Source organism: Rhinolophus sinicus, linkage group LG02 (genome assembly GCF_036562045.2).
Source record: "Rhinolophus sinicus isolate RSC01 linkage group LG02, ASM3656204v1, whole genome shotgun sequence".
Taxonomy (NCBI): domain Eukaryota; kingdom Metazoa; phylum Chordata; class Mammalia; order Chiroptera; family Rhinolophidae; genus Rhinolophus; species Rhinolophus sinicus.
Window position 1 is genome coordinate 111,867,461 of NC_133752.1, and position 27,577 is coordinate 111,895,037.

Consider the following 27,577-nt stretch of genomic DNA (forward strand, 5'->3'; position numbering starts at 1 on the left):
TGAAGCCTTATACCCCACAAAATGTTGAAGAGTTCAAAGAAATATCGAAAAGGCCATTCCGCAGTACACAGTTTATTTGTACTTTGTTTACCTAAAACAAATTTATAATCTAAAAAACCAATGTCACGGCACCTTGAGCTGAGCTGCCTCCCGGATGGCTCAGTTGGTTGGAGCGAATCCTCTCAACCACAAGGTTGCTAGTTCAATTCCTCGAGTCCCGCAAGGGATGGTGGGCTGTGCCCCCTGCAACTAAGATTGAACAAAGCACCTTGAGCTGAGCTGCCGCTGAGCTCCCAGATGGCTCAGTTGGTTGGAGCATGTCCTCTCAACCACAAGGTTGCCGGTTCGACTCCTGCAAGGGATGGTGGACTGTGCCCCCCTGCAACTAGCAATGGCAACTGGGTGGAGCTGAGCTGAGCCCTCCACAACTAAGACTGAAAGGACAACAACTTGACTTGGAAAAAAGTCCTGGAAGTACACTGTTCCCCCAATAAAGTCCTGTACCCCTTCCCCAATTAAAAAAAAAATCTTAAAAAAAAACAAACCCCAATGTCAATATCATTTCCATCCATTTTCCCTTGCAAACTCATAGCAGACTAAGAAGAAAAAAAAATAGCTGCAGAAAGTGTATGCTCTAATAAGTTATATTCAGTCATGCATCCCCCATAGAAACATTAATAACTCTTGGTCTCTGCAAATCCAATAAAGCAGTCAGCCAACCTAGTTCCATCTTGGCCCCTCTAATCCAACACATCAGTAATACTTCCTCATTCTGTTAAAGGAACTGAGATCAACTAAGCCTTAAAGCCCTCTCTATAGAATCGCAGAAGACAATTTCCACACTAAGGTCACCTGATTCAATTGCTCATCTAAAGCCTGAATATCTTTATACAATATCCCTTTTATGCAGGCTTGTCTAGTACTGGAACACCTTCAGTAAAAACCAGGTACTCAGTTCCTCTCCAGAAGATACCCACACTCTGCTTCTAATGGGTATAGTAAAAAAGCTATCTCTAATCTTGAAGTGAAAAACATAATTTTTTCTGTAGTTTCATCCATGGGCCCAAATTTGACTCCTTGCGCCTGCCACTCTTTCACCTAACAGCCATTCAGATACATGCCGACTACCATACACTCCCAAGAGCAGTTCTTTTCCAAGTCAACCACCAAAGTGTTCCCTCATGTGCCATGGTGTCAGACTCTTTGTGTCTAAACATGCTTAAATGTGCCAATGTCTCTTAAATCATTGTACCCAAAACTCAAGTGTTTTAGGTGTGGTCTAATCACCCTATCCTTATTTCTAGACATTTCTAAAACAACCTAAGATTGCATAAAGTTTGGGGTTTGTTTTTAGGGAGTGGGGGTGGTAGCAGCCACTATACAGATACTGAAGGATTACTTAAGAAGACTGTTTTGTTTTGCTTTTTTAGTTTTTATGGGGTTTTTTTGGAGAAAGGGAGGGATAAAGATTTTTATAGTCATTCTGCTTAATTTAGCCCATTACTTTGCTTTTTAAAGATCTTTTGGAATGACGAGTTTCTTATCTAATATGCATTTTACCCACCCCTCCCCCATATTTTTCCATCTAATTCATTAATAAAAATATTTAACAAGGAAGAGTCAAGGTTAGAGAGATACGAGATACTATCAGAAACTTAAATGTACATTAACGTACATTTTTCAGGATAAGTCATTTCACATTTTACGAAGAAACCTAACTATCAACTTACCCAATTCACATTTCTTCATCTTATTTACATGGCCTTGTCAATGCCTTTAAGAAGTATAGATCTACTATATCTCGCACATATTCCTGATCTTCCAAACTAGAAATCCTACCAATGAAGAATATAAAATGAGTATGAGACGACCTAGTTTTCATGGTAACTTTTAGTGCTCACCACTTCTACTTCAAAGCCCTCAATATGCCATTCTAAAAATCACTTAGGGAAAGTTTAGGTTGTGCATAGAAGTGGCAATCCTCTTTCTTCCTTTTTTTTTAAATCAAAATGACATTTACTCAAAGCCAATTTCAGAACCCTCTCTTATGTCCATGATTCTTCAATGACGATCAATAATAGGTTATTTATTTATTTTATTTGCACCTGGGATTGAAACTGTACTAGCCAAAAGACAGAAAGTTTCATAGCACTTCTCAAACTAAAGAAATTGTTAAAATGCAAACTTTGACTCAGTAGATCTGACATAGCTCAAGATTTTGTGTTTCTAACAAGCTCTTAGATGAGCTGACACTGCTGGGCTTTGAACCATACTTTGAGTAGTAAGGTTATGTAGATCCCTTAGATGTTTTCTTAAAATATCTCTTTTCTCACACCTTGGGTTTCATTTCATGTTTCCACTGTTGAAATAGATGATGTAATACAGAATTGTACACCTGAAATCTATGTAATTTTACTAACAATTGTCACCCCAATAAATTTAATAAAATAAAATTAAAAAAAAAAAAGAAAAAGAAATACACATCCTACCCTTTACAGTCCTATTATGTTCTGCTTGATGGGAAAGACAAAAATAATCTAGATGAGGAATTTCACTTGCTCTATCACCTAGCAACATTATCCTAACAAATAAAAGCAACTGATAAGATCTTCCTTTATGATATTTCTCCAAAAGTCTCCATCTTACTGAACAAACCTAAATTGATTTTAGAGTTTGGGTTTAATGGCACTATTATGGTTGGGCCTGCGCCAAACTCTTATATTGATATTTGAATACTTTTTTCCTACTTGTTATATCAATGTCCATTTTCAACTATTCTTTCTTGCATCTCACTCCCTCCTTCTGGATGCAATTTCTCTCTCTCTCTCTCTCTCTCTCTCTCTTTTTTAGCAGTTCTTTCGATGTGAACCCAAGGGTAGAAAACTCTCAGTTTGTGTTAGTCTGAAAAATATCTTTATTCTACCTCCAGTGATGAATGACAATTTAGCTGGGTACAGACTTATGAGTTGACAGTGTTTTTCACTAAACTTTGAAGATTTTACTCTGTCACATTCTTGCTCCAGTTGTTGCTGTTGAAGAGTTTGCTGCTGGCCTAATTGTTAATCCTTTGTTGGTAACTTTTGTCTCTGGCAGCTTTTAAGACTGGTTTATCTATGGTTTCATTATGACATACATAGGTGTGGACATTTTCCTGCTCAAGAATTATTTGCTCCTGAAGTGATGGTTCCTTCCTGTAATCAAGTCAGAAAAATTCTCAGTGATTCTCTCTTTTAAAATGACCTTCATTCCTTCTGTCCTCTTTTTGAAACTCCCACAGATGTAAATCAGACTTCTATTTCCACAGACTTCTTTTCAGTAATTTCAATTTTTTTTATCTGTCCTATTGCTCTCTGGATAATATTTCATCAGATCTATTTTCCAATTCACTAATTGTCCCTGCAGCTCTCTCTAATTTGCAGTTTAACTAATACATTGAGTTTTCATTTTGGTTATTATATATTTCATGTCTAAAATCCTGTTTTGTTTTTTACAATCTGACTAGTATTATTTATGGTATTTTGCTCTTTGCTCATGTTTTAAATCCTTACTTCATGTATTTAATAACAATAATAATAGTTAATATTTAGTGAGTGCTACATTTAATTCTCACAACACTCTAAGGTAATGTTATTGTTCTCGCAGATGAGAAAATTGAAGCACAAAAAGTATAAATTTACATAACAAGTAGCAAAGCCAAGATTAAAAGATACTACACTAAACAGTTAGTGCTACCTTTACTATACTGCATTAGCTTTTACTCTCAATAGTCCTGAAACACATCCCAATAAGTGTATCTGCTCATCCATTCTGGATAGTTATCGAGCTCCCATCCTGCATTTTAGTCATTTAATTTACAGTTTCATTCTATTATCCAATGCTCCTAAGGGTCAAATCACTCTATTTGTTCTTACTTCTGATATTGGCTCAGGATAGATTAAAATCCGTAAGTGATTAAGAAATTTGGAGTTGTATATTCATTCTAAGCAGAGCTTTTATCTGTGGGATTCTGTATGGACTAGGTTGAAAATATGTACCCTGAGAGCAGCTATGTATATTCAAACTCAAACCTGCTTGAGTAACGACTTTCCTTCAACTCAAAGGCCAGGTGAGTAAGTCACTTTCTCACACTGTCAACTAATACTGGTAGGAGAAACTTTTTCTAGTCCACCCTCTCTCAGGAGAGTCCTGAATTTACTTATGTAAGCGTCTCAGTTTCAAAACCCTACTCCATTTAGGGCCAAGGACTGTTATCCACATGTCAGCACTGAGATACAAGCCCCTTGGTTACCAAAAACAATAATGCCTCAGAACAACTCGAGTATAGAGTCCTTGTTGAAGATGCTCAGTGTTGGAAAGGATGAGGAAAAATATGGACATCTGCCCTGTCAGAGTGATCAGCCAAATCAACTCTGAGATCAATGTGGCAATAGACCACATCCAGCTTACCTCACAGTAGTTACACAGTCAGAACTACTGCTTTCAAACTTTTACCACCTTGGAGAAAGAACTAAATTACTCTCATTCCTCAATTCACTTAAAACTGTCATTGATCCACGCAAAGTTCTACTATTGTTTTATTTTATTATTTTTCCATTCATGTCCAATATCTATTCCTTTCAATATGCAGCCATTCTAATGTGTTTAATATGTTCTTGAATATGCATGTATATTAGAAATATAGCGGCTTATTTTTATACATACATACATACAAGGTCGGACAATTAAGTTTGTGAACTCATCCTAGAAAAAGTGCTACCCACCTCATTGCTGAATATTTTTACGGTCACCTTCGAGGTGCTCCCCTTGGGAAGCTACACACCAACACCAGCATCTGGTCCACCCTTCAAGGCAATTTTGGAACTCTTTTTCCGGAATGGTCATCAGAGCTGTTTTCGTATTATCCTTTCACTATTTCCTTTATCTTCGGGTAAAGAAAGAAGCCATTGGGGCCCAGATCAGGTGAGTAGGGAGGGTGTTCCAACACAGTTATTTGTTTACTGGCTAAAAACTCCCTCACAGACAGTGCCGTGTGAGCTGGTGCATTGTCGTGATGCAAGAGCCATGAATTGTTCGCAAAAAGTTCAGGTCGTTTTCGTCACACAGCCTTTTCAGCACTTCCAAATAGTCAACTTGGTTAACTGTTTGTCCAATTGGTACAAATTCATAATGAATAATCCCTCTGATAGCAAAAAAGGTTAGCAACATTGTTGCAACAAGTTCGCGAACTTAATTGTCATACCTCGTATGTTATTTATATAAATGCTACATACCTCATTTTGTTCCTTACTTTTAAATACATATATGTATATCCCTGGTCCCATGAATACGTCTAGATCACTGCTTTTGACTTTTACATAGTATGATACACATCCACTTGTATTTGACTCATCCAACTCCCCAGTAATGAACATTCTGACTCCCTTCAATTCCCAGTTCTGTAGTGAACATCCTTATACATGTCGTCTTGTGGACCAGTGGAAAATTTTCATGGGGAATATATTTAGGAGTGGGATTACTGGGGTCAACTATGCCAATGAGGTTCCTGTTAGCCCAAATCATAACAAATACTGAATATTATTTCATTTTCTAATTTTTATCACTTTGATGAATGGAATGTAGCATTTCACTGTCTTTGAAATTTATATTTCTCTGTTTACTAGTGAAATTAAGGATCTTGTGCTGTATCTGTTAACCACTTAGGTTTCCTTATCTGTTAATTGCCTTTTCAAATTCTCTCCTCCCTCCGTATAGTCTCTTTCTTTTCCTTACTGATTTGCAAGCATCTTTTTTTTTAATTCTGTATCTCAATCTTTGGTATTAGGGGAGGTATTGAAAATATTTTCTCTTAGTCACCGAATTGTTAACTTTGTCAATGGTGTTCTTTCTTGAGCAGAAATACTTAAATTTGATGTAGTCATTAAGATATCCTATGAAAAATGTAACATTTTCATTAATTGTATTGTTTTGTTTTTCAAATTGAGATCTTTAATCAATCTGGAGTTCATTGTTTTATCTGGTATGAGGTAGGTGGCCAACTTTATTATTCTCCATATATTAACAGTATGTCAATTTTCTAACACTTCCTCAATTCACACTAGTTTATGGTACTCTCTCCATATACATGTCTCTGATTTCAAATTCTCTTTTGTTTTTCACTGGTCTTTCTGCCAATTCCTATACCAGTATTACACTGTTATGAGGCATATTGTTTGGTTTGGTTTGGTTTATGGCTCTATGGTATGTTTTAGATCTGGCATGCAGATCTAAAAAAGCAGGTCTTCCATCTTTTCTTTTCTTCCTTTTAATGTGAGAATGGCTTTATTTGTCCATATAATTTAATTTTTAATTGTGATAAGAAACATAAAATTTGCCATCTTAACCATCTTAAATGTACAGTTCAGTAGTGTTCAGTAGTGTTCAGTACATTCATACTGTTATACAATCAATCTCCACAACTCTTTTCATCTTGCAAAACTAAAACTCTGTACCCATTCAACAACTCTCCACTCTGCCCTCCCCCAACCCATAGCACCCATAGTTATACTTCTATCTCTATTTGACTTTTCCAGGTATCTCATATAAGTGGAATCACATCTTTTTGTGATTCATCCATGTAAATTTTAAAATATAAAATATAAAATGATTTCCAAAAACAAATAATCCCAGGTATTGTCAATGGAATTGCAGAAGAAAGAAGGGGAAGAGGGAGGGAGGGAGGGAGAGGGAGAAAGAGAAGAGAGAGAGAGGAGAGCGTGGGGAGGGAAGTTATACTAACTTAGGGAGAATTGATGCCCTTACAGTATTAAATAATAATACCACCTATTGATAAGGTATACCTCTCAATTTGTTTTTCCACATATTCTTTTGTAGATTCTTGGGCTGTTTTGTTTTTTCTACTTTATGGAATAACTTGAATACAGCAATAATTATCTATTTTTTAATGTGTGACAGAACTCTTCTGAAAAGTCATCTGGGCCTTAGGATTTGGGAAGGAGAAAAGGTTCAGGTTGATTACCATTTTAAAATCTATAATGATTATTTTTCATGTTTTCTATTATCTCTTGAACTTATTTTGTCATATTTTCCAGAAGCATATTTATTCTAGCTTTTACAGAGTATTAGAATATAATTATTTATAACTGTCTTTTATTTTTTTTAAACTCTGGTACTAGTAGTTACTTCTCCTTTATCATTCTATAAGACATGTTCCTATCTGACTAACCTTTTTAAAGAACTAACTCTTGGTTTGCTTTTATCCTCTATGGATTTCTGGCTTAATATCTACTACTCTCAATCTTATTATTTCTTTGGATTTAATTCTGTTGCTTTTTTTCATAGTTTCTAGATTTGAATGCTTAGCTTATTTTCTTTCATTCTGTCTTGTTTTCTAATAAATATGGTAAAACTAGCCATATCCAGCATCATGGAGGACTGAAAAGGTTCCATTGTTTTTCCCCTTAAATTTACAAGTTGGACAACTATAACTCAACAAAGGATCCCCAGCTCAACTTACAAACATGCCTGAAAGATCCACGCACTGGAACATCTGAAGGTGGGCATGTTGGAAAGAGAAGGGGAGGGAGGAAGAAGGAAAGGACAGGGACAGTGGCTGCAGATACAGCTCAGTGCCCACCACAGCTCCATGGAGCACAGACGTGGGGGAGGAGTTGGGCTGCAGCCCCCACATTACAACCTGGAATTTAAGAGGGGAAGATGCAGTTTCTCTCAAGAAAAGGGTATCTCCCGTTTCTCCTCCCGATTGTGGTAGAACTGTAGAGGTGGCTGGGAACCTTTAAAGAAAACAGCACAGTCCACAAACATAACTGGCAGGGGAGTGGAGACACAGGATCAAACCTGCTTCTCCTCCTCCCCCGCACACCCCAGCAGAGCAAGGTAAAGCCAAAAACAGCAGGAAAAGGAGGTAGCTCTAGGAGCTCATGAAACCAGTTCTCTACCTCCCGCCACATCCCCCCACCACGGGAGTGGTATTCCAAAGCCAAGGTGAGCTAGTCACAGAGAGGACACCCACTAGTTGCACTTCCCTTAACCACAGCACTAAGCCCCATCATTATTCCAGAGGCGCAAATAGTCCAGGTAAGAAAAAACAAATACTTAAGGTATAGCACTATCTACTGGAAGACAAAAGAAAGTACCCTACCAATCAACCTGCTGAGTTGTCCAGGGCAAAACAGTACCTACACAAGAAAAGAGATCACTACCTCAAATGCACAGACAGAAAAACAATCCATCAAATACCATGAACAACCAAGGTAACGTGGGAGTACAGAAAGAAAATGAAGTCTCCAGACACCAAAATCAAAGCCATAGACAACTGTGGTTTAAATGACAGAGAATTCCAGATTGCAGTTATGAAGAAACCCAACAATATACAAGAAAACTCAGAAAGGCAGTTCAATGAACTCAAGAATAAAATTAATGAAAAAAAAGGGGGTAATTTACCAAAGAGACTGAAACTATTAAAAAGCAGCAAACAGAAAATGGAAGCTGAAGAACTCAATAAATGAGATAACGAATGTATTAGAAGCTTGGAAACAGAGCATCCCAGATGGAAAGTGAATCAGCGAACTCAAAGATACAAACCTAGAAATGACCCAGAAGGAAAAAGAGAATTAGGAGCTAAAAAAAAACTGGAAAGAACTCTACAAGAATCATGTGACTACATTACAAAGAGCAACCTAATAGGTATATTGGGAGGAAAAAGGAGAAGGAAACAGAGCACATACTCAAAGAAATAATTAATGAGAAATTTCCAAGCCTATGGCAAAACTGGACTTCAGAATACAGGAAGCTAACAGAACACCTAATCATATCAATGCAAAAACACCTCCAAGACAGATTTTATTCTATCAGAAATTAGTAACAAAGAATTCTCAAAGCAGCCAGTGTAAAAAAGACTGCAACCTACAAAGGAATCATTAGATTACCATCAAATTTCTAGGTAAAAGCATTACAAGGCAGGAAAGAGTAGAAGGAAATACTCAAAATATTGAAAGAAAAGAACCAACAGACAAGAATAATATATCCAGCAAAGTGGTTTTTTAGATATGAAGGAGAAATATAGGCTTTCCCAGACAAACAAAAACTTGCTGAACTTGCCACCACAAGACCTGCACTACAAGAAATGTTGAAAGGAGCTCTTCTACCAGAAACAAAAGGACAAAAGTATACAAAAGTCTGAGTAAGATAATTAATAGACAGAAGCAAGAAACTGCAAATCTATTTCAGAATGGGTTATTGAGCACTTAATTATTTAAAAAGTTAAAAGGGGGAAAGGGCAGTAACTATAATTACAGCATTTTGATAATACACAACATAAAATAATTTGTGACAATAAAATCATAAAGGGAGGAGGAAAACAAGTGAACGGGTGCAAATGAATGAAGATAAGAGGCAATCAGACAAAAGGGACTATTGTATGCATGAGACATTTTATACAAACCTAATGGCAACCACAAAACAAAAATTCAGAGCTGAGACACAAAAATTAAAAAAAAAAATGGAAACAGAGAAAAACGTCACAGAAAACCACCAACTAAAATAGCAGACAGAATCACAAGGAAAAAAAAGCCATGAAGATACAAAGCAACCAAAAAAACAGAAGATAAAAGGGGGGTGTGGTAAGTCCTCATATATCAATAATCACCCTACATGTAAATGGACTGAACCCAACAATCAAAAGGCACAGAGTAGCAGGATGGATTAGAAAACAAGACCCAACTATATGTTCCCTGCAGGAGACTCATCTCAGCTCCAAAGACAAACACAGGCTCAAAGTAAAGGCGTGGAAAATGATATGTCAAGAAATGACACCAGAGAAAAGCTGGTATAACAGTACTTAGACAAAATAGACTTCAAGATAAAAAAGGTAACGAGAGACAAAGATGGATTATTTTATGATAAAAGGGGCAGTTCATCAAGAAGACAGAAGATTTATCTACACACACACACACACACACACACACGTGCACACATACAAACACACACACACACACACACACACACACACAACTTGGGAGCACCACAATATATAAAGCAATTACTAAAGGGAGAAACTGACAAAAATGCAATTATAGCAGGGGACCTGAACGCCCCATTGACAGCAATGACTAGATCATCCAGACACAAAGTAAGTAAAGAAATTTCAGCCTTAAATTACACATAAGACCAAATGGACTTAACCAATATTTGTAGAACTTTCCATTCCAAAATGCCAGAATACACATTCTTCTCAAGTGCACATGGAACATTCTCAAGAATACACCATATATTGGGGCCAAACTGTCTCAGAGAAGACTGAAATCATACTAACCATATTTTCCAACCACAATGGTATGAAACTAGAAATTAATTACAAGAAGAAAGCTGGAAAACCACAAATACGTGCAGATTAAACAATGCTACTGGACAGCTACTGAGTCAAAGAAAAAATAAGAGATCAAAAGATACCTAGAGACAAAAGGAAATACAACATACCAAAATTTGAGGAATGCAGCAAAAGTGGTACTAAAAGGAAAGTTTATGGCATTACGGGCCTCCCTCAAAAAACAAGAAAAATTTCAAATAAATCTAACATTACACCTTCACAAACTAGAAAAAGAACAAATGAAGCCCAAAGGCTGAAGACGAAAATAAATAATAAAATTTACAGCAGAAATAAATAAGAGCACAAAAAGATAATACAAAAAAATTAATGAAACAAAGAGCTGGTTCTTTGAAAAGATAAATAAAATTGACAAAACTGTGTCTAGACTCACTAAGAGAGAAGACTCAAAAAAATAAAATCAGAGATGAAAGAGAAGAAGTTACAGTGAACACCACAGAAATACAAAGAATTATAAAAGAATACTATGAAAGCTACATGCCATCCAATTCAATAACCTAGAAGAAATGGACAGTCTTAAAAATGTATAACCTTCCTAACTTGAACCATTAAGAATTAGAAAACCTAGATAAACTGATCAATAGTAAGGAAATTCAAACAGTAATCACAAACCTCCCAAAAAACAAAACTCCAGGATCAGACATTTTCACTGGAGTATTTTACCAAACTTTCAAACTCTTCCAAAAACCTGAAGAGGACAGAATATTTCCTAACTCATTTTATGAGGCCAGCATTACCCTGATACCAAACCAGGCAAAAAACACACACACAAAAAACAAAAACACAAACACACACACACACACAAAGAAAATTACAGGCCCATATCTCTGATGAACATAGATGTAAAAATCCTTAACAAAATACTAGTAAATCGAATATAACAATATATTAAAAGGATTATACATCATCACAATCAAGTGGAGTTCATTCCAAGAATGCAAGGATGGTTAAACATCCACAAATCAATGTGACATACTAAATTAACAAAATAAAAGATAAAAATCATATGATCCTATCAATAGATGCAGAAAAAGCACTTGACAAGATACAACATCCATTAATTATTTTAATAAATCAATAAAATAGGTATAAAAGAAACATACCTCAACTTAATGTTGTCCATATATGTTAAACCCTCCTCTAATATCACTCATAGTTGAAAACCTGAAAGCTTTTCCTCTAAGGTCAGGAACAAGACAAGGATGCCCTCTCTCATCACCATTACTCAACATTGTAGTACTGGAAGTCCTCGCCAGAGCAATCAGGCAAGAGAAAGACATAAAAGGCGTCAAAACTGGGAATGAAGAAATCAAACTGTCACTTTTTGCAGATGACATGATTCTTCATAAAGAAAACCCTAAAGACTCCAGCAAAAAGCAATTAGAAACAATAAACAAATATAGTAAAGTTGCAGGATACAAAATCAATGTACAAAAATCCGTGTTCCTATATGCTAACAATGAAATTTCAGAAAAAGTAATGAAAAAAATAATTCCTTTTGCAATTGCAACAAAAATAATAAAATACCTAGGAATAAACAAGAGGCGAAGGACCTGCATACTGAAAACTATAAGACACTATTGAAAGAAAGTGAAGACACAAAGAAATGGAAAAACATTCCATGCTCATAGATTGGAAGAATTAACATTGTTAAAACAGCCATATTACCTAAAGCGATATACAGATTTAATGCAATCCTCATCAAAATCTCAATGGCATTTTTCACAGACACTGAACACAAAAATCCTCAAATTTATACGGAACCACAAGAGACCCCCAAATAGCCAAAGCAATCCTGAGAAAAAAAGAACGAAGCCAGAAGTGTATTTTCTGACTTGAAACTGTACTACAAAGCTACAATAAACAAAACAGTATGGTATTGGCAGAAAAACAGACACCAAGACCAATGGAACAGAATTGAGAGCTCAGAAATAAACCCACACATATATGGACAACTAATTTTCAACAAAGGAGTCAAAAACATACAATGGAGAAAGGAGAGTCTCTTCAATAAATGATGCTGGGAAACCTGAAAAGCCACGTGGAAAAGAATGAAACTAGACTGCTGTCTGACACCATACACTAAAATTAACTCAAAATGTATTAAGGACTTGAATATAAGAAGTGAAACAATAAAATACATAGAAAAAACATAGGCACTAAACTTATGGACCTTGGTCTCTGACAGGTTTTTGTGAACTTGACCCCAAAGACAGGGGAAGTAAAAGAAAAAATAAATGAATGGGACTGCATCGAACTAAAAAGCTTTTGCACCGGAAAAGAAAAACCATCAACAAAATAAAAAGGCAACCAAATGAATGGGACAAGACATTTGCAAATGATAGCTCCAATAGGAGCTTATATCCAAAATACATAAAGAACTCATACAACTAAACAACAAAAATAAAAACCCACAAAAATCTGATTAAAAATTGGGCAGAGGACCTGAATAGAAATTCTCCAAGAAAGACATACAGAAGGCCAACAGATATGACAAGATGCTCAACATCACTAGTTACAAGGGAAATGCAAATCAAAACCACAATGAGATACCATCTCACAATGGTTATTATCAATAAGATAAGAAAAAACAAGTGTTGGAGAGGATGTAGAGAAAAGGGAACTCTTGCACACTACTGATGGGAATGCAAACTGGTAGAGCCACTATGGAAAATAGTATGGAGGGTCCACCGAAAATGATCAAAACAGCTACCAAATGACCTAGCAATCCCTCTTCTGGGTATCAACCAAAAAAATTTGAAAACACTTATTCATAAAGATATATGCACCCCTCTATTCATTGCAGTATTATTTGCAGTAGCTAAGACATGGAAACAACGTAAGTGTCCATCAATAGATGCTTGAATAAAGAAGAAGTGGTATATATATACATGGGAATACTACTCAGCCTTAAAAAAAATGAAACATCACCATTTATGACAACATGGATACATCTTGAGAGTATCACGTGCAGTGACATAAGTCAGACGTAAAAGGACAAGAACTACATGATTTCACTCATATGTGGGATAGAACACAGAAATCAACAATGAACAAACAAAACAAACATACAAACAAAAAAAACTAGATTCACAGACTCAGACAACAGAATAGTAGTTATCAGAAGGGAAGGGAGGTGGGGGGAGGACAAAGAGGGTAAAAAGGGTCTCATACAAGGTGACAGAAAGAGACTAGGTTTTGGGTAGGGAGCACGCAATAGAGTACAAGAGGTCATTATAAAGTAGTATACCTGCAATTTATATTATGTTATTAACTAATATTATCCCAATAACTTTCATTTAAAAAAGTAGGCATTTTCCACTTTAATCCTACTTTAGTTACGTCCCACAGATTTTCTTTTACTTTCTATTCCATACATTTTGATACATAGTGCTTTCACCGTCATTGACTTCTAAAACGTTTATATTTCTCTTAACCCAAGGGTCATTCAGTAGTATGTTTAAGATTCCAAACTTACTTTGGTTTTGTGTAGCAGTTCTTCATTCCTGATGTCTAATTTTGCTGCATTAGGAGTCAGAGAACACAGTCCATGTGACTTTGATTCTTGGCAATTATGTAGCTTCCTCTGTGGCCTAGTGCATGACTAATTTTATGACTGTTCAATAACTTCTTGAAAATACTGCTTATTCTCTATTTGTTAGTGCAAGACTCTCCATTCATATATATATATAACTACTAGTTTGAGCTTATTAATGTTATTGATATTTTCTAAATTGTTGTTTACCTTTGTTTGATCAAATTCTGAGAGGAGCACATTCAAATGAACAACTGCTATTATTTGATTTATCTATTTCTCCCCATTGTTGTTTTGTACACTTAAAGCCATATTATCGTATGTATAAATGTTCATAATCATTAAGTTTTCTTGATCTAGCGTTTCTTTTTTAGTATATAACACTGCTGTGGGTGCTTTATAACTTCTTTCCCTTAAAAATAATTTATAATTAGTGTTAAAATGAAACAGATTTTGGGAGTCATATTTTCCTGATATACCTTTCATTTAAAAATTTTTTTCTACCATTTTATTTTTAATTTGGCTGTTTCTTTTTGTCTTATTTAACTCTTATTGACAGTACATATCTGTATCTTACTTTTTTAGCCTGACTGAGATTTTTATTTTGATCTAAGTTACATTTGCATTACCCTTCCCATTATTACCTCAGCCATTTTTCATGGTGTTTACACACCATCTTTTTCCCCCTTCATTGTTTTCTACTCTTAGCTGGATAAGCTGCATTTTATACTGATGGTCTGAAGCTTACACATTCCATTTTTATTCTCCTAGTGTATTAATAACCATGCTTACACTTATATTTTCCTGTCAATTTCTTAAGCTTATCATTATCTACATCTTCCCAAACAAGACACTGCCCCATCACCACTGTGGGCGGTTCCAACTCACCATTTTAATTGGGGAAGTGACAGTGGCAGGAAACAAGCCCCTAGAACCTCTGGTATAATAATCTGCAGCTCTGCTGTGCCCAAGCTCTTCTCCTAAAACTATCCTCCACCTTGGGTATAGAGGGCATGTGGAGGGGGAGGGAGCATTCAGAAGCTGGGCAGTCTAACTCCACAAACTGGCTTAAACAGCACACGAATGATACCCCGTAGCACCTGTCCCCACCGCTACCCTGTAACTCATATGGGGCTATGCACTGCTCACAGTTGTGGTGGGCACTAATCCAATCAGAACAATGTGAAACAGTCATATATAAAAATACACACACACACACACACACACACACACACACACACACATCCCAATCATTTTCTGTTTTACAATGTTTATGCTAATTTGTCAGATTCCTCAACTTCCCCTCATTTCTGTTATCTCCAGAACTGGGTATGGGAGAGAGACCCAACCTTTCTGTTTTATTTACCACTGTATCCCCAGTGCTCAGAAGAGTCCTTAGCATGCATCTAACAAATAACTATTGAACAAATAAAGGAATCAATCAATACGTCTTTCCCTTCTTTCATAATCTCATGCCACGAAAGCCTGCTTCTCTTCTTCTGTAGCTATATCCTTTTCTCATCTCTGCTAACATGAATTTTTCCCTTTTCTCCCATCTTTCTTTGTAGCAGTCCCCAGCCTACCAATGGAACAACAGTCATGGTCTCTATTGCATACCGTAATTAGCTGAGTCATAAAATACAGGTTCTAGTCTCAAAACTAACACCAAGTAGCTGTATAGACCTTCACAATGTCACATACCCTCTCTGCAACTCAGATGCCTTCCGGGGAGGCACTGTAGTATTATAATCAAAAATACAAATTTTGGAGTTTTAATTAATTAATCAGGTACTAAATTCCAGGCAATAAGTCATACAATCTCAGTTTTTCTAAGAGTAAATGTGTCCATCTATAAAATGTTACAATTCTTACTTCTTAGAAGGTTATTGTGAGGATTAACTCAGAAAACGAACAAAAATATATGCATCCTGCACAGTACACAGAAAACATTCAACGTTGGATAGTATCTACTTTTTTAAATTATGGAAAGACTAGATAATCTCTAAAACTGCACTCTGGTCCTTGGAATGTATTACTAACTGTCAGTACACTGAGGAAGTCAGAACTCTAGCTAGAAGAGGTTGGCATCCTGAGGTACCAGGCTGGGGATGCAAGCAGACAGTACGTGTCAATCAACAGCATCCAAGCTTCAGGGCCTGAGCATCCTAGACTAGGGAGTTCTTTACTTTGCACTGGATGCTGATGCCCTGATCCAGCTGTGAATGAAGACCCACTTCCTCTAACTGTCAGGAAGCTACTGATGATAATGTCCACCTATAGTAAGTAAAATTTCAAACCTCAGTGCCCTGGAGAAGTAAGAAAAAAGAGTACTAGCCTGAGGCAGTAAGAATTATTGTAATTTACTAATAAAGTCAGCTCTGCTCTGCACAATGAGAACTCATCCAGAAAACAAATTCAATGAGAGGCCGATGGTATGTCATTAACATTAGGAACAAGAAAGTGGGCATAAAACCAAAAAATTCCAAAACACATTCCAACCTTTGAAAGTCCCTGGGTTATTAGTGAGATTGGCCCCAAGTGCCAACGTGCTAATTAAACATCTTACATAATTCTGAACTATGAAAGCAAGAAAACAGTGTTTGTCTTGCCTAATCCATACCATTACTCTGAGGATTAAATGAAACAACACAGATCAAATTAAAAAAATATATTTGTAAACTCTAAAGTTTTTTTTTTTAATTTTAACTCATTGATATTTAATATTTCCCTCCAAATTCAGATGAGAGCTACATAAGTATACATCTATTCTAGCCCTACTACCGTTAGGAAGTTGGTATTATTATTATGCTCATTTACAGATTAGTAAAGAGGTAAAATAACTCATCCAAGGTCACATAACTAATAAAGATAGAGGGTTGTGTTTCAAGTGTAGGTTGACTCCAATGCACATGCTTCTGACCACAACGTTACTAAATCCAGATGACCTCTCTGTGAAGGTCAACAGATTAAAACAGATGTTCATAAAATAGGAGCAATTCCACAGATACTGTAGATTGTACATCACCCAAGATGAGAGACTCACATTCCCTGGACCCTGAACAGGAATCAGGTCTTTCCCCATATCCCTTTTTGCCTTAAAGAATTTTAAAATTTTAAAAAAGAAAAAATTTCCGGGTTGTCACTTTACGAGGGGTTTAAATGTCTAACTATTATTACATTGCTTTGTACACCTGAAACTAATAAAAAGGAAAAACAAAAAATTTCCTCAATCCATGTTCTTTTTTATATGTACTTAATTTAATGATTTGAAAATTAGATCAAAGTCTAGGATAGCTGCAGAGAGGAAGACAAAATCAATTAAGATCAAATTACAGAAATATATAACAAGTGTCAAAGAGCTGGTTCAAACTACCTATTATGGGCTCCAACATGAGAAAGTTGCTTTGGAAAAAGTGACCCTTGTCAAGTGTCAGCAGAGTGATTTAAGAAAAAAAAGTAAATGCTAATAAGTAGACATAGCACATTCATTTAATCAGCCCAAATTCAAAAAGTTAGTTTTCATACTGTTATATTTTAAGATGAGACAGTTACATTTGAGCAGTTGTCCTAGTAACTTACGAGGTAATCACTAAAATTCAATTACTCCCACAATGGCTAAAAACAAATCTAAAAGTCATTTAAGAATGACCACAAATACAGTCTTTATTCTCTATGGTACAAGAAACCAATCACAAGCCCATCTGTGTGAGATCTAGCTACTAAGAACATTATTTGAGAGGAATACAAAGAGAGGGATGGAACGCCAAGAGGAAAAAGCCTTTATTAGACTGTGAAAAGCTTTTAAATGTTTGCATTATCATTAACAAACTGCCTGGTTCTCTGGTTTGCACACCTGCCGTCTTCATCCAAAACCATCACCGCAGCAAACCCGGAAGTAGGCTCACGTCTAGAACACTGGCACCCTCTTCTGACCCTTTTGCAGAACTGCATGAACACCAGTCTGACGTGAAAAACTCTAATAGAGCCGTAAATTAGTAACTTTATAGGTAACATTTTCCAGATAATTGTACATTTGAAATTCCCTAAATAAAAATAAATTTAGCTTAATAAAAATGACAGAGCAGATCTCCTAAATAAAATGTATGCCCATGAAAAGAAAACCAACCCTGTTCTCTTAACATTTTAATAGTTTACCTATATTAGCTGATTTATTACAAGACTTACAAATAATTTTTACGAAGACCTTACTGAGTGTGTCGAGCACTAGGTGTGAATAAACTGGTTTAATCCTAACAACCCTATGAGGTAGGCACTCCTATTCTCTTCATCTTACAGATGTGTAAAGTGAGGCACAGTGAGGTGAAATAACACGCCCAGGATCACGCACCTGGCTAGGAAGTGGTAAGGCTGAAGGTCAAACTCTGTGAGTGTGACTCCAGAGCCAGAGTCTCATTTATACCCAAAATATCCCTCGAGGTAGAATGGAGTTGATACAACAATAAAATGAAACATGAGTAAAATAGAAAAAAAATAAATAAATTGTAAGGAAAGTTACAAATAAGTCATCCAAATCTCTCAATTTCAACGAAGTTCCAAACTGTATGAAAATAGTACATGGAATAGTTTTGGTCATTTTCTCATTTCTCTTCACTTAAAGATTCTGATGCTCTGGGTCTATGATGTTTGTGTGCATTCTTTTTACTTCCCATTCCTTTTTTCCATCAAACTATGCCCTTATTTATCTATGATCTGTTTCTTTAAAAGAAAAGGAAAAACTAATCTATATTATACATATTTTCTTCTATAAAGCAGAACTACTTACCCTTTCCTACCTAAATTCCCTATTTCATTGAGATCTTTAAAAAATATTTACATAAAGACAATAAATCCAAGTAGCATTATCAATTCCTTCTCATCACAAATATGATGGATTCTCAACTGTCTGGAATTATTTGGTGTATTCCTGCCTGAAATCAGGGCTGACAAGACTAGATCATCTAAGATTTCTAAAAATACTATTTTCAAACAGGATATGAAGGCACATTGTCTAATGATCTGTAGTTCAAAAAGAGATCTATCTAGAACATTTCTAGATTCTACAATTTGCCTACTTAAAGCTATTGATAATATCAAGAAGAACACTTACTAACCCAAACACAGGATTATAAAACTGCCATTCATGACCAGAAGGGTTACCATGGGTGAGAACAAAAGCTTCATTTAGACTTCTTTTTTATAACTATGTTTCAATTTCATAATGTTAGTTTAAAGTTATAAGTACAGACTTAGTGCAAGTCCAAAGTATTAAAAACATAAATAAACTGCACCAGTTTTAAAATCTGTTAGACCCAAAAACAAGATGGTTACATTTTAGTACAATAATTGATCACACTGCTAAAGAATTCATCGTAACATTATTCTTATCTCCCCAATCTAAGCATAACCAAAACAGTACAGGTAACACTTGTGAAAAGGTGCCAGGAATCACCCCCTGCACATCCCGGAGTTCTCTGTACCTCGGTCTGGAGGATGGCAGCCCTCTGCTCCTTCGCGGTCAAGGACTCCTTCAGGACGTCGATGTGCTGCTTACTGTCTGAGAACTGGTTCGTGAGCGTTTCTAGCTTTGTCTGCAGAGCTAGTAGTTCTGTGTCCTTCCTGGACAGCTCCTGCTTCACCTGACCAATCTAAAGAAGAAAATAAAACGCTATAAGGAAAATAAGAAATGAAACAACCACCTCTAATCTGGATCTTTAACAGATCTGAATCACAAGATATGAAACGAAAGGCAGCATTAGCTTTATGACAGGACATCATTCATCTTTTTGCAGCATCTAATCTTAGGTAACCACCACCAACCCCTCCCTAAAAAAAAACAAAGTTTATTGGACTAATAGGGAAATTTCCAATTTTCATTTACTGTATCTCCTAAACATTTTTTGAAATCCCTTAGAAAAGGAATGGAGGGAGAAAAATCCCAATTCAATTAGAGATGGAAATGGCAGTAAACATATGAACAACACTGCGCTGATAAAAATTTCATTTGATAAAGTCAGAATTCCTCATAACATAAAGCAGGGTTAGCGTAGATGCAATCCAGAAGGAAAAAAACGAAACCTCAGTGTTGCTATTTCAATTCGAAAGCTGCCACTGCTGTATTTTTTCATTGTTTTCTCTCGTTCTCAAACAAAAGTTTATATAAAATCCTTATCTTAAAAGCCACTTTTAGTGTTATCTAGTATTATAAATACGTGCTTTTTTAAAAATCCCATGATATTGATGAGTTAGGGGTACTGACCTCAAAAAATATTCTACTTACAAAGTTATATAACCTACAACATGTCATTCTAACTAAATGAAGATGACCTAAATAAAGAATGCATAAATCTCATTATGTAGAATCTACATATGTAATCTGAATTTTAATTACCCTGACACAGTAATCCATAAATCAACTGAGGCCATTCATTCTCCTGTAAATTTCTCTGGTCTTAACTTAGAAAACATTTATTTCTAGCATCTCCTTTATATTTCCGTGTTTTTAAGAATTTTTTAAACATCTTTTATTCTCAGTATAAGCCAAATTAACAGAAATCAGATTTGCTTTGACATTATGTTACTGCCTCGCAAGGTAGCTGTGCACTAAAAGATACTAACTGTTGGAAGTATAACTGTGACAAGAAGTCAGTAAGTTCAGTATCATTGATGAAACGAAAAGTACTTTATGTTTTTAGTATTCAATATATGTAAAGTATTTTAATTGTAATACTCTTAGGTATAATGGACAAAGCTTTTCAGAACAATTTCCCATAAGGAAGTATAACATAAAGTTTAATTAAAATTAGACTTTTAAAAAATACTAAAAATAAATATCTAATTTACTCTTCTGTTTCAGCAAGAACACAAGCATTTTTTTCATATGCACGAAATCTCTTTTTATAGATACAGTTATTCATTCGACAAAAACTTCTGTGTGCTCATTGCACGCAAAGTACTTGAGGACACTAAGAACACCAGTGGAAGATCATTGTAAATGGCAATTATTGTCATTCCTGGTGCACAGATCTGTACCAGGAGTTGCCACTGTAATGATGTAGTGTCTTTCATGACATCCCTTTACCAACAAAAAACACACTCCATCCTTAACATACAGAATGCACTAAAAACACACTTGCTATATGAATGAATGTTCGGGAGAAATGTTCCAAGTGTTATCACTTCCTCAGCTAAATAAAGGACTGTGGCTTAAAGGTTATTCAAATTTCCAGCTACCTCTAATCAGGTGATCAAAAATAAATATAAAATCTCAGTTTCCTCATCATCTGCATTATTACATAATCTTCAAATAATGCTATATTGACCATAAAGACTGAGAAAGGAAAGAAAATATTCTAAATGGGGAGCAGAGCCTGGAAGCACAAATTTTGCTTAAAAGTTAGGAGCAGTGGGTGTGTGTCTGAGTAATTATTTCACCTCTCTAAGCCTTGGTTTCCTAATCAGTAATATGGAAAAAGTAAACCAGAGCCACTGTATAGTTTAGAGATAAAATAACATAATGTATAGAATGTGCTTAGCCTGTTGTTTGACACAAAAACAAATGAACAGCAGCAGAGAAAAACAAAGAGAAGTTCGGATCAACTTCTCTGGGCAACACATGATTATCATAAGCCCAATTAGACCCTGTCAGACCAAATGTCTCCCTTTTTATCTACACTATGAAGTGCTCCATAAATAGCAAACACACCAAATTAGCATGTATGCTTTTATGCTGCGTTCCAGTCTTATCGCACCATTATTTTCAGAAGCAGTTCTTCCCCCGAGACTTGTGTGACAAAGATGTGCCCAGTGCAGTGCTGAGCTTACAGCTCGGCTTCCAGAACCAGACTGCAGAGATAAAAATCCAACTCTGCCTCTTCCTTGCTGTGTTTCCCACTCTGGGGACCACTCTGTTACCCTTATTTGCTCAACTATAAATTGGGGTTGATAACATACTTACCTTATAGTAGGTTATAAAATGCTTATGAGTGCTCAAGTATCAGCTATTTTATTATTGTATTTTGAAATGAATTTTAAGTTCTTTAGAAAGAAGACTGAACTAGATTTAGACTTTCCCTAAATTTCAAGCTAATTCTAATTTACTAGATAACTCGAAATAAGCTAATCACTTTCCATACGTCTGTTCTAAAGAAAGTAACATTTGTTGCAAAATCACTAAATGGGGATGTAAACATGGTGTCTACATATGAAGGTAAAGCATTTACTCAAGAAATTCAAATAAACACTTGGTGATGGACCTAGGACATCTGCATATTCTTTGTACTAAGAAGAAAAAACAGACTACCATTCATATCAATCAACAAGTATCTCATAACAGGAAAGGAGTTGAGAAAAAAACAAGCTTTGAAGTACCACCCATCCAGTGACAAAAGCAGCAATAAGGAACCAGGTACTGGATTTCCAGAATGTGTGAGGGCTCACTGCACACAAAGTGACACAGGGTCCAACTGATGAGCAGAGGTGGTTAGAGAGCAGAGCGGGCTGGTTAGTGCCGACACTGGGCAAAGCTGCCAGCCGAAGAGAATGAAAGTGGAAGCCACCCGGAAGCCAGAGCTAGCAGGCCCCACTGTGGGAGCCTGCACACACGGAGTGAATCGAATCTTACGGCAAAGACCTCAGCCTGAAGACCAGCCGCTCTCTTTTTCAGCTCCTCCCCTTGAGCCTCTTTCGAACTTAGTTCCTCCTTCAGTTGCTCTACCTGTCACGACATTGTTATTCTTTTTCACTTATGTGTCAATTTAAGTCTTATTATCTGCTTTGAGCCAGAGCAGTAACTGGAAATAACAAGAACATAGAATACAATCAAATCTGTTCCCCTAATTCCCTCTTCAAAGGACCCTAGATGGTTTCTCTATTTTCACAGGGTTTTTCAAATGGCCTGGAATGTGCTCATCAGCAAATAGGAAGCAGAGCTTATACTGCAATACATTTTGTTCTCAAATTAGGGTGAAAAATCCAAACTAATGGAAAGTTAAAGATGTGAATTTTTAAGTTTTAAATTAACATGAAATTGGCAGTCATCACTGATAACAGATTCTCAAAATAATAAAGGAATATTCCACAGCTTTGTATGCCAGTTATGACTACCACAGCAAGAAGCCAGAAACTGGACAGGGAGTTACAACTGCATCACTCCTTTACCGTTTTCACTTCTGAGAAACTGGTGAATTAATACAACGGGGATATGGTGGGGGAGTGGGAGGTACTTATATTCTAGGTAGTATTTTATAATCACAATGATGACTTTTAATTAAACCACAACAAGCCTGTGAAATTGATAAATGTAATAAACTCAATCCTCCAATTTGCCTAAAAAGTTTATAGAATCAAACCAGATGACTTTAGATCTAAGGAAGGAATGTTGTGACTGAATTTATAAATACAGGCCAGCATGTCCCAGTAACACCTATCTTACTTTACTTTACATGCACCTAAAGCGCACACGGGAAACAGTAAACCTGATACAAATGGATCTTCTCCAAGGGACCGAGCAAAGGGTTTCCCTTTATGGGACTATACTTGAAGGGAAAAAATGATTTAAGCATTTCAGAAAAAAGGATGGGCTGAATTCAATCTCCTAGAGTTTTGACTTTAAAATACTTCACACAAGGTAGAGAACTAGATGGTCTCGCATAGTAAGAAAAACTCATCTGGTTGTAATTTTACTAAATCATCTCAGAAGTCCTTATAGTATGAAATGTTAAACTGTAATAATACATACTTAGCCTCACACAGGTAATTTTAAGTGAAAACTTGAAATAGCTATAGAACATCAGCAATTCTGACTTTAATTCTGGGCAAATTCCACTTGAAAGAATAATTTTAGAAGTATTCTTTCCTGAAATCTGACAAAACAGTATGAAGGTCTTCATCATCTGCTAAGGACGTAGGAATATGCATCAACCTCTCAAACCCCTTTTTTAAATTACAGTATCACACACCCTTACCTTATTTTTCATAAATTTCGAATGGCTCCGATAGACCTCCATTTGCTTCATTTCTTCCTCTCGTTCTTCAGTACTCAAAGCCCCATTGGATTTCAGCATCTGAATTTCCTCTTCCAAGTCCCGGAGCCCACGCTCCATAGAGGAAATTTTGGAATCCTGAGAATATGGAAGATTTAGACATTAAAGTATTCACACAAAAAATCAGAGAAGCTGTTAAATTTAACAAAGATAAGGATGCAGGAAATTGCTGTCCAGCTATTGATGCCTTGCTTCTAAACTATATCCTTTCTGGCCATTTGGGGGTGGGAGAAAGAGGACCCATTTCTATAACATGATTTTTCCTCTATCCCTTCCTCCAGTCTAGTCTGCATCCTTTCAATTAAAGTTGAGAGAATTAAAAAAAAGTAGTAGCAGTGGAAAATTGATTAATGTTTCTTTATACTTTATGGTCAACAAATAGCTACTGAAAATTTTTAAAATATTAACAGTAAAATCTTTTCTAGCTATAATATTTTATTATTTTACTTGGTGACCGCTAAAAGGTTTATTCTGCACATAAAGGAGTGGGCAGATGTGTAAGAGGGTTTCAAGGATTTATACAATAATGTGTATAACTGTATTTACAATAATAAAGATTTTAGAACATCTCATGGCCGAAAAACAAAGGGTTGAATAATTGCATGAATAGTTACAGTTTGAAGAAAAAAAAAATAGTTATAGTCTGTCCTATTAGTAATCTTACTTTTTCTCTATACTTCTCCATACATTTGAAATATTTCATAATAATTTTTTTTTAAATCACTGTCCTTGTAATTCGGTAGCACCACAAATATCACCTCTTCGAAGAACATCCTTCTATATTCAATTTGTTGGGTTTGTTTGTCACAGTATCTAGTGACTACTTTAGATGTCGTCAATCACAGAAAAGCTCTCCCATTGAATGGATACTTTTATATCTAGAGCTGCATATGCTTATTCACCTAAGAAATAAAGACTTTAAAGAGCATCAATTAAATACAACTTTATTTTATTTGGAATTTTAGAAAAACCAATTTTAGAAAAACCAACTATTTTTTAAATAATTCTATGACTTTATTTGCCTTTTCAATTGTGTTAACATTTTCACTAAAAGTATAGAAGCAACGGTGGGCAAATTGCTGTGCCTCAGGGCAACAGGCAGGGGCATCAAACCGCAGCAGTCATTTTATTCTTCAGTGTCGGCACTCACAGAAAAAAGGAGAAAGAATGTTTTGAAGACTGCATCACTTAACAATGGCCTGGGTTACTTTATCACTTTTAATAAATCTCAGCCCTTGAGCACACATCTGTTTACTATTCTGTGTGATGAAACGAGAAGGAGCTAGGCATTTCCACGGCATACTGAGTACGATGGCTGGTCCCAGGAATAGCACTTGGGTGCTTCTCTGAGTTGCAAGTTGAATTAGGTACTGTTTTTGTGGAACATCATTTTTACTAGAAAGAACAACTGACAGACAAACTATGGTTACTCAGACTTGATATTTGCCAGACATTTTCTTTAAAATGAATGAAATGAGCCTGTCATGTTAAGAGTAGAAAGGGGTCCTGAGATCAAAAGGCCTGAGAATAGCTGATTAAAGAAATTTTGGAAAATTCTTTTGGTCCAATTTGAGTTACGTGCTACAACTAAAAGGAACTGAAACTGAAGTTCTTTGTAAGTGTCGTTCTCACTAAAGTCTATTTATTTTCAATCTACAAAATGAGTGAAATATTATTACATACCACTTTCTAAAACTCACACATGACAGTACATGATCCCTTAAATGTGTGAACTGACTCATAAGATTCTTTATTCTCACTTACCTTCATTTCAATAACAGTTTGCAGAGCTTTTGTCTTAGCAGAATCAGGGGCATTCTCAAATCTCCGATGCATCTCCTATACAAGAAAAGCAAAAAAGAGAGTTAAGTGTCTTCCTTTTCACTCTCATTAGAAAAAAAAAAAAAAAAAAAAAGAGGGAGGAAACTGGAGGGGAAGGGAGAGGAAGTGGTTCTGTGCAAAGGTGATTCCCGCGGCCTTATGAGACACTATGATCCCTTTCTGTCTCCCCGAACTTTCTCTGTAGAGCAGGTAACCTGCAACTGCATTCAGGCTAAGGAAGCATAGGAGGGTCCAATCTCTGAACACCTAGTTGTTTAAAGTTAGTCAAACAGACCCTCGCTACTATAACAGCTGAAACTACAGCACATCCCTGGTTGATGTGTCAATCTTCCACATGACCTGCATCTTTCTCTAAGACATCTAACCAGATCTCCAAATGATCCCAAAAGGGGTTTAGAAATATTCCCTTTTAAAGAGGAGAAATGAAAGCGATCACAAGCAGTCTGCATCACACAAAGCTACTGAAGGCATCAGCACTGACATCCTTTCCACAGCATCCACGCCCAGAGGAGCAGCAGTCACCTAGGACGAAAATCTCTCTCCACTGGGGCTACAAGTAGGAAGAAAAAGAAAACTGCTGAACAAGGTCCCTAAGCAGTTCATGTTTAGAGAAAGTCAAAATTATGGCTACTTTTTTTAATCCAAATTTTAGTGAGTTCAGGATGTAGAAGGAAAGAGATGATGGTAGTAGATTTAAGGGAGGAACATTTTTAAATTTTTCAACTGACTTCCATTAATTAGTATCACCATTAGGGTCTTCAAGGATCACCGGGAAGTTACCAGAACACCTCGGGCTATTGTCGGATTGCATGAAGGTCTCTGAGCTAATCAGTCAGTACTTTCAAAGCAGAACAGAACTTTCCACCTGCGCAGTACTTAACTATAATAAAAGGCACGTATAAACCGTTCACCTAATTTATTCATTCTTGCCTGACCAGGAAGAATGGTTTGAGAGAAACAGGAAACAGAACTGTAAACTTCATTGAGTTACCTCTTCCTGAAGGAGCATTCCTAATGAAATGACACAAGTTCTAAATTATAAACACTCAACAGTTTCAAGACCAGCAATTTCTGAACATGCACAGTCCCCATCTGGCTGCTGATACTGTAGTGCAAACCACTACTAATACACATTACCCTTTCTGCTCCCTCTCCCCTAACTCCAGCCTGAAACACTCAACTAGGTATCCCACTAGTATGTTTAACAAACACCTCAAACTCTACATGCCCAAGACTAAACTCTTGGTGGTGCCCCAAAACCAGCTCCATCCTTCCAGTTACACTGGTCAAAAACCAGTGAGTCTTCTCAATGCCTTCCTCTCTCTTTCAAGCCACAGCCAGTCAGGAATGCAGTTAACTCTACCTTCAAACATATCCAAAATTCAGGCACTTCTTGCCATCTCCACTGCTACTATTTAGAGTGAGCCACTAACAAAAACAGCTTTTAATCCAACACAACTTCCTAACCAGGCTCCCCATTCTTTAGCTTACTCCCCCCGCCCTCAGTCGATTCTCAATAGAGATTCTCAATAGAGAGCTCAGAGTGACCTTTACCTCCCGCTACTTTTCCTTCTTCCTACAGCACTTATCCTCTAACATATTATGTACTGTGTTTGCGTGTTATGTGTTCTGTTTGTTTTCTACTTTCCTCTATAGGAATGTACGTCCCACAAGGGCCAGGGTCTCGGTTTCATCACTGACAGATCTGAAGTGCCTAGAACAGTAGCTGGTACTCCGCTAAGTGCTTTAAACACGCTG

The 27,577-nt window shown here is 36.3% G+C and overlaps 1 protein-coding gene across 13 annotated transcripts in view; it reads right to left on the bottom strand.

Annotated features, from left to right (window-relative positions):
* Window positions 1-27,577, bottom strand: part of ERC1 (ELKS/RAB6-interacting/CAST family member 1) — a 490,623-nt gene that overhangs the window by 336,927 nt on the left and 126,119 nt on the right. For 6 of the 13 annotated variants that reach the window (XM_074325175.1, XM_019711305.2, XM_074325171.1 and 3 more), the window contains exons 4-7: window positions 25,742-25,816; window positions 23,900-24,055; window positions 22,558-22,650; window positions 19,415-19,582 (exon numbers count right to left, since the gene is read on the bottom strand). In XM_074325175.1, the coding sequence (XP_074181276.1) occupies window positions 19,415-19,582; window positions 22,558-22,650; window positions 23,900-24,055; window positions 25,742-25,816 (492 nt within the window). The remainder of the gene's footprint in view (window positions 1-19,414; window positions 19,583-22,557; window positions 22,651-23,899; window positions 24,056-25,741; window positions 25,817-27,577) is intronic. The other 7 variants (XM_019711308.2, XM_074325174.1, XM_074325180.1 and 4 more) reach the window with 2 other exon arrangements.